General features: G+C 37.6%; 1 protein-coding gene and 1 long non-coding RNA gene across 2 annotated transcripts; one reads left to right on the top strand and one right to left on the bottom strand.

The window, feature by feature from the left end:
• Positions 1–513: 513 nt before the first annotated feature.
• LOC138361313 (uncharacterized) lies at positions 514–4,304 on the top strand. Its single transcript, XM_069320679.1, has 4 exons — positions 514–672; positions 1,911–2,116; positions 2,936–3,077; positions 3,940–4,304. Exons 1-4 carry the CDS (start codon positions 570–572, stop codon positions 4,287–4,289), a joined length of 801 nt encoding a protein of 266 aa, XP_069176780.1. The 5' UTR covers positions 514–569; the 3' UTR covers positions 4,290–4,304.
• Positions 4,305–12,894: 8,590 nt separating this feature from the next.
• Positions 12,895–13,783, bottom strand: LOC138361314 (uncharacterized). The gene is made up of 2 exons (XR_011226908.1): positions 13,648–13,783; positions 12,895–13,388 (listed from the first exon to the last, which is right to left on the bottom strand). It is a non-coding gene; the product is annotated as an uncharacterized lncRNA (long non-coding RNA).
• Positions 13,784–13,885: the final 102 nt, after the last annotated feature.

Genomic DNA, 13,885 nt, shown 5'->3' with positions numbered 1-13,885 from the left:
TAGTGTCCACTATCGCCCATAGTGTTATTATGGGGTCCACTACCCCTCATAGGGTCGGTATGGGGGTCCATTACTACCCACAGGGTGTGTCTGGGGTCTATTTTGGCAATACTGCTTTTCCAATCTCATTTGTTGTTCAATGTAAAATATTTGTTGCTCGACTTGCAACAATTTATATATATATATATATAGTATAGTGCCTTTGCAATAATGTACCAATGTGTGTATTTTCATAACTCGTTTTAAATTGTTGAAAAATAAATAACTACATTGTGAATGCAAGTCAATGTTTACATGCTAAATCAGAGTTGCCAGATTCCGCTTAAAATAGCAAATTGTGCTTATTTTCAAAGCTTGAGAATTTAGCTTTAAAGTAGTTAAAAAACTACGAATTTCGCAATTTGCTATGTACTTTAGTGTACTATTTTAAAATAAGGTTGGTTTTTAAGCTGCAAGTCATATGAATCTCAAAAAAAGTATATTATTAACAATCTTATCTCCATAGTTCACTAGTTTCTGTAAATCAGATCTGGTAACTGTAGGCCAAGTACTGGTAGACTCAAGACACAATGTGTGTTGAAGCTATTCTCTTTGAAGAAGTCATCTCGACAGGATCTTCCAGCTCCAGCTATAAAACTTCACCAAACATTGATCTACCTAGTACATCAAATGGTAAGAAATTACTAAACTGTAGTAAACTGAATCTGACACTGTCATATATATATATATATATATATGTATGTGTGTATGTATGTATGTATGTATGTATGTATGTATGTATATATATATATATATATATATATATATATATATATATGTTGTACCTAGTAGCCAGAACGTCGTACTCGGCTTACTATGCAAGGCCCGATTTGCATAATAAGCCAAGTTTTCCTGACAGTATATTTTCTCTAATTTGTTTTCTGATGAAATGATAAAGCTACCCATTTCATTATGTATGAGGTCAATTTTTTTTATTGGAGTTAAAATTAACGTAGATATATGGCCGAACCTAACCAACCCTACCTAACCTAACCTAACCTATATTTATAGGTTAGGTTAGGTTAGGTAGCCGAAAAAGTTAGGTTAGGTTAGCTTAGGTAGGTTAGGTAGTCGAAAAACAATTAATTCATAAAAACTTGGCTTATTAGGCAAATCGGGCCTTGCATAGTAGGCTGAGAAGTGCGTTCGGGCTACTAGGTACGACATATATATATATATATATATATATATATATATATATATATATATATATATATATATATATATATATATATATATATATATATATAATATATATATATATATGAGGGGTACCACCTCTGGTGCAAGTGTAGGGACCCATAGCCTCGGAGAAGAAAATAAAGAGTACTCAGAGAAGACCTTGTGGATCCTCACTGAACACTTTCATATTTTCTTCTCCTACCACCCTTATTCTTTTGGTATGTGTGTATATTTATCTAACTTTATTTGAAAACGTCATTACACAAAAAAAGTTACAATATTGATTATATATATATATATATATATATATATATATATATATATATATATATATATATATATATATATATATATATATATATATATATATATATATATAATTTTTTTTTCTTCCAATAATATAGTATTCGCTTGAAATTAACAGCCTGGTCAATCAGGCTGTTGGATTCAACTCCTCTCAGTTTTGTTATACGAGTTACAGCATGGTTAATCACATCCAAAATTAAAGTTATTTCCAGATGCAGTCCTAAAATTTTTAACATTGCTCTCACTAGTGTTAATGTAGATTATTTCATAATTTAAATAATATATTTAATTACTGTAGTACATTTTAACAACAATTTAACTTATAATTTTTGCAGCATAGGTCATTTGAATATAAGTATTTTATTAGAAACTATTTCCTTCAGGTCTTCAGGGAAAATTCTTGAGGAGATGCACAAACTGCAAACAATGTGTGCATGTCCGAAGCAATGTTTGCAAGTTCTGCCAGTGTGACTTCCGAAACAGTAGAGAATTAATGAAGAAAGAAGAGGAAGCCCGTTTTCTACTTAAAGGCAAGAAGGCTTTAGAACGAAATAAAGCAAGCCGGGTTCTACGAAGGATTGAAAATCAGGTATTGAAGTTTGTCTACATCTGTTGTATTCATTTGTATTCTTCTTATGCTGAACTTGCTTGATAAGGTATAGAATCAACATGAATAATGCTGTACAGTACTTACATACTATTTGTTTATTTATTTATATACAAGATAGCACACTGGGATTATGAGAGTACATAGAATTGATGTTTTTACATTCTTGTAAAGCCACTAGCACACATAGTGTTTTGGGCAGGTCCTTAATCTAACAGATAATTTTAAATAGGCAATTTAAAGCTTAAATGGAAAAAATTGGCTGGTACATTGTAAGAAAGTATCACAAAGATTACTATGTACATTAAAGTAAAATTTGAGGGTTATCAACATATAAATTGTAGCATAATTTGAGGAATATTTCAAGGTATAATATAGTAAGATATGCATTCAATATAACAATCATGATATAAGGTGATAGCAATGATTACAATGGAAAAGTTGTATGGTTTAGGCACATATATTCTGGCATTGGATTTCATAAGATACAGTGCGAGTTTAATACACTAGTTAGGAAACTATCAAGAAAAAATTTAGGTACTTTTTGGTTTTATTTTTTAAAATGGCAGAAGTTGGACAGTTTTTAAATTTGTTAGCAAGTTAGTTCCATAGACAAGGTCCCTTTATTTGCATAGAGTATTTACACAGAATAACTTTGACTCTGGGGATATCAAAGATATTTATTTCTGGTATTGTGATTCTATTATGGGTTCTATTGCACATGCCCAGCTATGCTTCAAACATTTATTTTGTTGCATTTTCCCAGATAGTGTTATTGTTTAAATATTATTTGCTTTTCAGCTAACATATCTGCGTGGCTGTGGGTATGAATCAATCGTTATCTATTACAAGAAAGGACCAGCACGGGTGACGCATGGTATCCTACCAAACAACGTAATACAAGAAGAGGACAAGAAGATCTTCACCACTAACTTCTTTTTGTGTAAGTAGTTCACATAATATATAAATATATCACCACCTATTATTTTCTCTCATATATATATATATATATACATATGTATATATATATATATATATACATATGTATATATATATATATATATACATATGTATATATATATATATATATATATATATATATATATATATGTATATGTATATATATATATATATATATATATATATATATATATATATATATATATATATATATATATATATATATAATTTCAATTCAATCATCTCTGTCGTTGATGTATATGGCAAAAAGTGTGTGGCCCAATACAGCACTATGTCTTAACGTAATGGGTCCAAGGGCCCATAAGGTCTCGACAGCATTAAGGGCCCTTTAGCAAACCAGTGTGCTGGTGCCCCTATGACACCCATGACGTCTTTGTATCATTTCAAGTTTGTACATGTACTTCTTAAGATATGGGCACCATACAACTGCTGCATATTCTAGCTTTTGTCTAAAAAAATCATGAACAATTTATTTATTATTTATCCATGAATGCCAGAACTAAACCCTGTGGTACTCCACTCGTGACATTTCTCCAGTCCAATACATTGCCTCTGATTACTGCCCTCATTTTTCTATCAGTTTGAAATTTTTTAATCCATGTTAGAAGCTTACCTGTCACCCCTCCAATATGTTCCAGTTTCCAGAACAAACTCTTATGTGGAATTCTATTGAATGCCTCTTTTAGGTCCAGATAGATGCAGTCAACCCAACCATATCTTTCCTGTAAAATTTCTGCGGCTCGATCATAGTAACTGATTAAATTTGTTACACAGGATCTTCCATTTCAAAATTTTTTATTTTTTATTTTTATTTTTTTTTCCAGCACGCACAAGGAAGCTTGATGCAGATAAACTTACATTAGGATCAGAAGGTGATAGCGATAATGCCCTGGAAAAAAATCCTGACGAGCTACAAGTGCAGCAGGTGCATAAAGTCCAAAAAGTACCGCAGGTGCAAGAAATTCAACAATTACAAAAAGTTCCGCAGGTGGAACATTTACAAAAAGTTCCGCCGGTGCAACAAGGGCTACCATTAGCAATCCTTCAGAAACAGCAAGAAGTACAAGTAGTAAAATTTGAACCACAGGGAACTACACCAGGAAAACAGTGTAGTAACAACGGAATGGGAATTTTAAAATACCTGAGGAAACAGGTAAAAAAGGACAAACAATAGAAATGGTTCCTTACACATTATTTGGTAGTTTATAGGTATTTTACTTATAATACTTTATATTATGTCTACAGTTTATAATTTAGTTTACAGTTAATTTACTTTTCAACTTCCATATCTTACATGAAGGATTTTTACTGTTTTTCATTTTTAAAACCTTATTAGTATCATTTATAGTTTAGTGTCAATTCACTTATAATACAATATATGGAATAATTTACTAAATTCATTTAACTATAATAAATTTAAATAAACATTTTTACCCCAGGATGAGTTTCAGTCACCCTACCCAAAAAATTAATGTTTCTTTATTACTAATCTTGTGAGAGGTAGCTTATTGTGCAGCCCATACTCATTCTGTGAGTGTTAGTTTATTGTGCACCCCATAGTCATCATGTCACCCAAGCCTGCTGCAGCTGCACCTGAGGGGTGGTGTAGGGAACCATTAGTGTACTATTATGATTTGAGAGAGAGAATGCTCTGTGGACAGAGCATCAATATGGCTTAAGGCATTGAGCTTTGCCTCAAGATGAAGCTTGGGCTGATCTCTGATTTGCTTCTTGGGAGTCTTCATTTACGTGCACCCCATACTCAACCACTTTGTAGTAATTAATTGTGCAACCCATACTCATCCTGTTACCAGTAGTTTGTGCAACCCATACTTATCCTGTGATCCCTATCCCTCTACTTCAAGTCCCTCAAGGGGCGCACGAATTCAGTTTGGCATACTGCATCCTGCCTTCCCATCCCTAGCTACTGACCCATCACAATATTTTATTTTATTTTATTTATATATATACAAGTAGGTACATTGGGGTTGTGAGAATACATTGAATAGTACAGTATTTACAATCTTGTAAAGCCACTAGTATGCGCAGCGTTTCAGGCAGGTCCTTAATCTAACAGATAATTTTAAGTAGGTAATTTCTATCAGAATTGATAAATGATAATAAATACATTGTTTACATACATACATTACAATTACATACATATAAGCTCAAAAGCTTCATTGAAGGTTGTAACAGAACCCATGAGCACCACACCAGAAAAAAATACAGTTTTGATATTCCAAGAATACGACTTAATCAAACTAGAAATGCTCTACAAATCAAGGGACCCAGAATGTGGAATGATCTTCCCAACCATGTTAAAGACTGTACCTCTCTCAACCAGTTTAAGATAAAAACTAAACACTACCTAATAAATTCACTAACCTACCTTACCCCTCTATTGTCAACCCATGTCTGTTATTTTTTTTTTTTTTTTAATCAACACTGTTTGTCAACCTATTGTATTTGTGCTGCTTTTTCAGTCATGTTCCCTCTTTTTTTTATCTTTATTTGTATTTGTTCTCAACACATTTTATTCTTTATGCTCAATTAGTATTAAGTTCTAGATATTAATGTTTTTCCTGCCCGAAACGCGTTGCGTAATAGTGGCTTTAGGCATTGTATGTACTAGCTCTATCTATATATCGATCCATTAATGTAACATTACTTGTATGTATGTACCTTACCTGAATAAACATATTTATTTATTTATTTATTTATTTATACAAGTTTAACTCTGGGGATATCAAAGAGATATTTATTTCTGGTGTGGTGATAATGGGTCCTATTACATCTGTCCAGGAAGAGTTTCAGAGCAGGATTTGCATTTAAGAACAGGGTTTTGTAAATGTAGTTGACACAAGAGAATTTATGGAGTGAGATTATGTTTAGCATGTTTAGGGAGTTAAACAAGGGGGCTGTGTGTTGTCTGAAAGCAGAATTTGATATTATTCTGATAGCAGATTTTTGCTGGGTGATGATGGACTTGAGGTGGTTTGCAGTGGTTGAACCCCATGCACAGATACCATAGTTGAGATAGGGATAGATTAGTGTATAATATAGAGAGATGAGAGCAGGGTTAGGTACATAATATCTGATTTTGGAGAGTATACCAACTGTTTTAGAGACTTTCTTAGTTATGTATTGTATGTGGGTACTGAAGTTGAGTCTCTTGTCTAAGAATAGACCAAGAAACTTTCCATCATTGTTATTGCTAATGTTTACATTGTCATCTGAAGCTGAATTGCATTTGTAGATTTGCTTCCAAATACGATGTAGTAGGTCTTTTCTATGTTAAGTGTTAGTTTGTTGGTTGACATCCATAAGTGGACTTTTTTTAGTTCATTATTAACAACATTACAGTATTTAGTGTATGTGGGTTGGGGTTGGAGTAGATGAGTGTAGTATCATCAGCAAACAATATAGGTTTCAGAATGTTAAGAACATATACATCCTGCCTTCCCATCCCTAGCTACTGACCCATCACAATATACATGTAGTAGAGTGTTTTCTGTAGGCAATTTTCTAATTATACAATCATATGTTGCCCTCAGCTCTCCTATTTCATACATACTTTTTTTCTTTTGCAAGGGAGTAATTACTACATCTACATTACAATCCTCCCATGGTGGTGTAAATTTTCTCTTGGGCACAGCAATACACTCTGAAATAACATCATACTTAATAACATTAGAACATAAGGTATTCATATATGCTCTTTTCTTCATCATACATTGTTCAGTACTTCCCACCTTTTGAACTGAGAGGACCAATTCATTAGCTCCCCCACCTCTCATTAATCTAATGGCAGAAGCTACATTTATCTCTGCAATTCTATCCCCAATACTCTGCAGATTCAACTCCATCCTGATTTTCTCAATCATAGCATTTCTTGGGCATCCTAAGATAATTCTCATGGCTTCATTTTGTACCTGTGGGAGGTTGGTGCTGGGGTTACTGTGGGAGGTGTACTGTGTGAGGTTGGTGTTGGGGTTACCTGTAGGAGGTGTACTGTGGGAGGTTGGTGCTGGGGTTACCTGTGGGAGGTTGGTGTTGTGTACTGTGGGAGGTTGGTGCTGGGGTTACCTGTGGGATGTGTACTGTGGGAGGTTGGTGTTGTGTACTGTGGGAGGTTGGTGCTGGGGTTACCTGTGGGAGGTGTACTGTGGGAGGTTGGTGTTGTGTACTGTGGGAGGTTGGTGTTGGGGTTACCTGTGGGAGGTGTACTGTGGGAGGTTGGTGCTGGGGTTACCTGTGGGATGTGTACTGTGGGAGGTTGGTGTTGTGTACTGTGGGAGGATGGTGTTGGGGTTACTGTGGGAGGTTGGTGTTGGGGTTACCTGTGGGAGGTGTACTGTGGGAGGTTGGTGCTGGGGTTACCTGTGGGATGTGTACTGTGGGAGGTTGGTGTTGTGTACTGTGGGAGGTTGGTGTTGTGTACTGTGGGAGGTTGGTGCTGGGGTTACTGTGGGAGGTGTACTGTGTGAGGTTGGTGTTGGGGTTACCTGTAGGAGGTGTACTGTGGGAGGTTGGTGCTGGGGTTACCTGTGGGAGGTGTACTGTGGGAGGTTGGTGTTGTGTACTGTGGGAGGTTGGTGCTGGGGTTACCTGTGGGATGTGTACTGTGGGAGGTTGGTGTTGTGTACTGTGGGAGGTTGGTGCTGGGGTTACCTGTGGGAGGTGTACTGTGGGAGGTTGGTGTTGTGTACTGTGGGAGGTTGGTGTTGGGGTTACCTGTGGGAGGTGTACTGTGGGAGGTTGGTGCTGGGGTTACCTGTGGGATGTGTACTGTGGGAGGTTGGTGTTGTGTACTGTGGGAGGATGGCGTTGGGGTTACTGTGGGAGGTTGGTGTTGGGGTTACCTGTGGGAGGTGTACTGTGGGAGGTTGGTGCTGGGGTTACCTGTGGGATGTGTACTGTGGGAGGTTGGTGTTGTGTACTGTGGGAGGTTGGTGTTGTGTACTGTGGGAGGTTGGTGCTGGGGTTACTGTGGGAGGTGTACTGTGTGAGGTTGGTGTTGGGGTTACCTGTAGGAGGTGTACTGTGGGAGGTTGGTGCTGGGGTTACCTGTGGGAGGTGTACTGTGGGAGGTTGGTGTTGTGTACTGTGGGAGGTTGGTGCTGGGGTTACCTGTGGGAGGTGTACTGTGGGAGGTTGGTGTTGTGTACTGTGGGAGGTTGGTGCTGGGGTTACCTGTGGGATGTGTACTGTGGGAGGTTGGTGTTGTGTACTGTGGGAGGTTGGTGCTGGGGTTACCTGTGGGAGGTGTACTGTGGGAGGTTGGTGTTGTGTACTGTAGGAGGTTGGTGTTAGGGTATTCACCTAGTATATCTTGTTTCTGGGTGTACTAACTTAGTATATGTTGCGTGTGTGTGTATACTCACCTAGTCTCACCTAGAATATCTTGTGTGTAAGTACTCAACTAGTACTCACCTAGTATACCTTGTATGTGTGTATTCACCTAGTATATCTTGTTTCTGGGTGTACTAACTTAGTATATGTTGCGTGTGTGTGTATACTCACCTAGTCTCACCTAGAATATCTTGTGTGTAAGTACTCAACTAGTACTCACCTAGTATACCTTGTATGTGTGTATTCACCTAGTATATCTTGTTTCTGGGTGTACTAGTTGGAGGGAGGGAGTTGGAGGGAGGGAAATGTAGTTGGTGGACCTGTGGTCAGGGTGGCTCCAGAGGTAGGGTGTCAAATTTCAGTGTTTATGGCAGGGTAAGGGAATGGTCGTCGTTGGTCTTGTGATTCAATATTTTCTTGTTGTCGCTAAGTTACACTTTTTCAGGTCTATATAGTACAATGGCCAGTCCTCATGTACCTAGTAATTATGTACCTTAAATTATGTACGTAAATTATGTAATTATGTTCATGTACCTAGTAGCTAGTAGTTATAGTGTCAGTTGGGGGTTAATGGGCCAGGCCGAGTGTGCCTGTGCCCCACAAATATCACCCTTATTGCTGACTAGTTGGTATAACGGCTTTTCCCAAACCTCTCTCTCGCCAGAATTATACTGACATGTGAATATCTTTGGCAGTTGATGAATCCTAAATATAAATAATAAATAAATAAATGTTTATTTAGGTAAGGTACATCCATACAAGAAATTTTTACAAAGATTGGTGGACTTATAGATAGATTCATACATTGCATAACTGCATGGCATAACTGGCAATCCCCTCACAGTGTTCAAGTGAGAACTGGATAAGCACCTCCAAAGGATACCCAAGTATGCCAAGTATGCTGCCCTGAGGAACACCAATGTTGATGGGTAGGGTGGGAGAAATTGAATTATTCACAGAAACATACTGGAGCCTGTCAGTGAGGTACGTAGGATTTGAGGTATTGCAGGGGATACAAGACACTGATCACTGGTCTCCCATTTGGTCCTCATTGCTTTATCTTACTATTATTGAATGTCAATAACCGTATTATGCAATTTCAATTTCTTCTATTGCTTTCTTTATTATGCACCCCATACCCATCCCGTGGGCCGTGGTGTAAAGGATTACAGAGGCACATAATCGGTTCAGGACCGGAACCCTCTAGTTCGTTTAGCTAAGCAAATAACAATGTTTGACGCTAGTTACAAAATTATTAATGTTGTATACACATGTACACACACACTCATACATACATATATATATATATATATATATATATATATATATATATATATATATATATATATATATATATATATATATATATATATATATATATATAAATATATATATATATATATATATATATATATATATATATATATATATATATATATATATAATTATACCAGTATAATCTAATAATATATACTGGTCTAATAAAATAATTATACCAGTTAATACTCTCACTCGTTGTGTTAGGATATGTTAGCTTGATAAAACTGACTGTTCATTGTTGAGAAATGTGTTAACAAACAATATATCTGACTTATCAAGACTGTAGCTTGCTTAGCAAGGAACTTTTTTTAAATTTGGGTTCAGTTTAACTACCGCTCAAGGGATGAGTAATTGGGGCATAATAAAGGAACTAAGCTGATAAAATGAAAGATGGGAAAACAACATTAGAAAGATAAACTCGAGAGACGTTTTCATGTTAACCCGAAAATTATTTGAGGAGCAAGACAGACTGCGGGTCAAGCAATTGGTCTTTATGCTATCGTGATGGGGGATCAGCCATTACACGTGTTAATGACTCTTGTATAGTTGTGTAGTTAAGGACATCAGGGTAAAGGGGTAATGGGCATTGTGGTTGATTGTTCTACCTGGGAATCCTCCACTGTTTTATATCTTATGTATGTATGTATGTACTAACCTAGTTGTGGTTGCAAGGGTTGAACTTTGGCTCTTTGGTCCCGCCACTTGAATACATACACTTTCCATACACTTGAAACTGTGTATGGAATCAGCCTCCACCACATTACTGCCTAAAGCATTCCATTTATTAACTACTCTGACACTGAAAAGTTCTTTCTATAATCTCTCTGTGGCTCATTTGGGTACTCAGCTTCCACCTGTGTCCCCTTGTGCGTGTACCACATGTGTTAAATAAATGTATGTATGTATGTATGTATGTACGTATGTATGTATGTACGTATGTATGTATGTATGTATGTATGTATGTATGTATGTATGTATGTATGTATGTATGTATGTATCGAGATCGAGACAGAGAAATAGATATAGACAGAGTCAGGGAGAGAATGTTAGACACAGAGACGTATAGATAAGGATATGCAAAGTCAGTGAGAGAATGACAGAGATAGAGCGAGGAAAGAGACAGAGAGATAGGCTGACACAGAGAATGTCAGAAACGAGGAGAGGCAGAGACAGAGGGACAGGGACAGACGGACAGGGCCAGAGGAGGGACGGGGGAACAGAGGGGGAGCAGTGGGACAGGGAGGGAGACAGGGACAGAGAGGGGGACATGGACAGAGACAGAGACAGAGGGACAGGGTCAGAGAGGGGGACCGGGGGACAGAGGGAGGAGAGGGGGGCAGGAGACCAAGAGAGAGGGGACAGAGGAGAGACAGGGACAAGGGGACAGAGATGGATAGGGGGACTGGAGGAAAGGGAGGGGGACAGATGATGGACAGCGGACAGAAAGAGTGGGCAGGGGGACAGAGAGGTACAGGGGACAGAGAGATGGACAGGGGGACATAGAGGAACAGGGGGACAGAGAGTGACAGGGGGACAGAGAGAGGAACAGGAGGACAGAGAAGAACAGGGGGACAGAGAGAGACAGGGGGGACAGAGACAGGGACAATGGGATAGAGAGGGACAGGGGGACAGAGAGATGGAAAGGGGGGACAGGGGGACAGAGAGGGGGAAAGGGATCTGGGACAGAGGACAGAAAATGTGGGCAAGGGGACAAAGTGAGGGACAGGGGACAAAGATGGACAGGGGGACAAAGATGGACAAGGGGGACAGGAGGAAAGGGGGGAGATGTATGAGGGGAAATGTTTGCGGAAGATGGAGAAGGGGTATTTAGAACGGTAAGTTAGAGAGGGGGCAACTAAGGCCCATCATTGAAAAACAAATGAGCATCATTGCAATAGCAGGAGCCACGCACATCTTTAGCCTGCGTTGTTGAGACATTGTCAATTAAGCGGTGTCCAATAGCAGTATCTTCGGTATTTAAGCGTTACCTTAAAAATACTGGAAATATTGAAAGCTATTAATCTATTAATCTATTAAGAAAGCTATTAATTAATAGCTATTGAGCTCTGGCTCTTTGGTCCCACCTCTCAACTGGCAATCAACTGATGTACAGATTCCTGAGCCTACTGGGCTCTATCATATCTGCATTTGAAACTGTGTATGGAGTCAGCCTCCACCACATCACTGCCTAATGCATTCCATCTATTAACTACTCTGACACTGAAAAAGTTCTTTCTAACATCCTAGTGGTTCATTTGGGTACTAAGTTTCCACCTGTGTCCCCTTGTTCGCCTACCACCCGTGTTAAACAGTTTATCTTTATGTACCCTATCAATTGCATTTCTCGCAGCCTGTCCTCGTAACTCATGCCTCTTAGTCCTGGGACTAGCCTATTGGCATACCACTAAACTTTTTCAAGCTTCGTCTTGTGCTTTTTTTTTTTTTTTTTTTTTTTTTTGAGATATATACAAGAGTTGTTATATTCTTGTACAGCCTAGTACTAAGTATATGGTGTTTGGCTAGATAAGAGTAAAACTGCTTGTAGATTAGTTTTTCAAAAAATGTTGACAAGTTAGGCAGGATTGATATAGGTCTGTAGTTGTTAACATCTGTGAGATCACCACATTTGTGTACAGGGGTAACTCGCTTTTTTAGGATAACTGGAAAGGTTTGGAGTTCAAGTTCAAGTAGCTTTTCAAAAAATGTTGACAAGTTAGGCAGGATTGATATAGGTCTGTAATTGTTAACATCTGTGAGATCACCACATTTGTGTACAGGGGTAACTCGCTTTTTTTAGGATAACTGGAAAGGTTTGGAGTTCAAGTGACCTGTTGAAGAGCATGAGAATTCTTTGGAGACAATTCCTAACCTATACTTCTTCTCAAGGTCATGTTTTTTATTAATGGGTTTAAGTATTCCCTTTGTAAGCAAGGGATTGTTAAGCCTTTTGGTTATGCTTACAAAAAAGTCACAGGACAGACATTATCAGCAGCAGTTATAAAATTGTCAATAGCAGTTTCATTGTGCAGCCTAAAACTTAACTCCCTTGACTCTAGAGGTATATATATTAGGTTTAGGTTAGGTTTTTTTAATTAAACCAGCCAGGATGAGTGAAGCCATGAAGGGCGTTTTTATTAATTAAAACACCCAAATGTTGGGTGCTTCAGGTGTTGTTCCTCTTGGATGATCTTGTACCTCTCTGTCTCACACCTGTAAGAATGAGTGATATGGTTAAGGGGGAAACAAAGTGCAGGCAAGGCAATGGAGGCCAGTAGTAATCTTAGGGCTAGGATAATTAGAAATTAGAGAAATTAAGTAAGAGAAATTAGCAAGAGAAATCAGGTAAAATTTATTATACTTAACTTTTGTATCATCAGTTTAGTAGTAATTCTTCATCTTCATCATCATCATCATCTTCACTGTCACAAAGCTCCAGGTAGGGCTCGGAAACATCAACATCCTCTTCCTGGTATCCAAATAAACGCTTTGCATCACTCAGCTTGTCAGAACACAACTTTTGCCCTTGCTTCAAAAGAGCCAAGATTCCACTCTTATTTTTGGTTGATAGGTGCTTCTCTTCAATAGTGTACTTGTTAGGATCCTGTAATATATAGACTATTTAATGGGGTTTAAGACATTTACAAATTTCCCTGAAAATACTAAAGAAATTAGAATAAATAAATAAAGTTTTCGGTAAAAGTTCAAATATATGTAAAACACACCAGTACAGTATATGAAAACCATGGAATTGTCTACCTGTCAAAGTTGTAAATAGCAAGACTTTACTCAAGTATAAAATTCTGCTGGATAAATGTTTATGAAGAACTGAATTGCAACACACATTTAGGCTGTTAGCTTACCTTGCTTAGATATGAAGGAAAAATTCCACATAACAACTCTTCAGTATGTTCGGTTAAAATCTCTCTCTTATTCTTGTAATATGCGAGATAATGCAGCATTTCTTGAACAGTGTGTTGTTGCTCTTCTCTGGATCTCTTCTGAAGCTCCACATCTTCTACTGCCTTCTTTTTTTGAGCAAGGGACACTAATAAAAGAGGAAAATTATATTTACTGCAAGTAAACTACAACTCAATTTAA

Source organism: Procambarus clarkii, unplaced genomic scaffold (genome assembly GCF_040958095.1).
Source record: "Procambarus clarkii isolate CNS0578487 unplaced genomic scaffold, FALCON_Pclarkii_2.0 HiC_scaffold_307, whole genome shotgun sequence".
Lineage (NCBI taxonomy): Eukaryota > Metazoa > Arthropoda > Malacostraca > Decapoda > Cambaridae > Procambarus > Procambarus clarkii.
The sequence above is the reverse complement of the archived record's forward strand: the minus strand, read 5'-3'. Positions and strand labels throughout refer to the sequence as shown.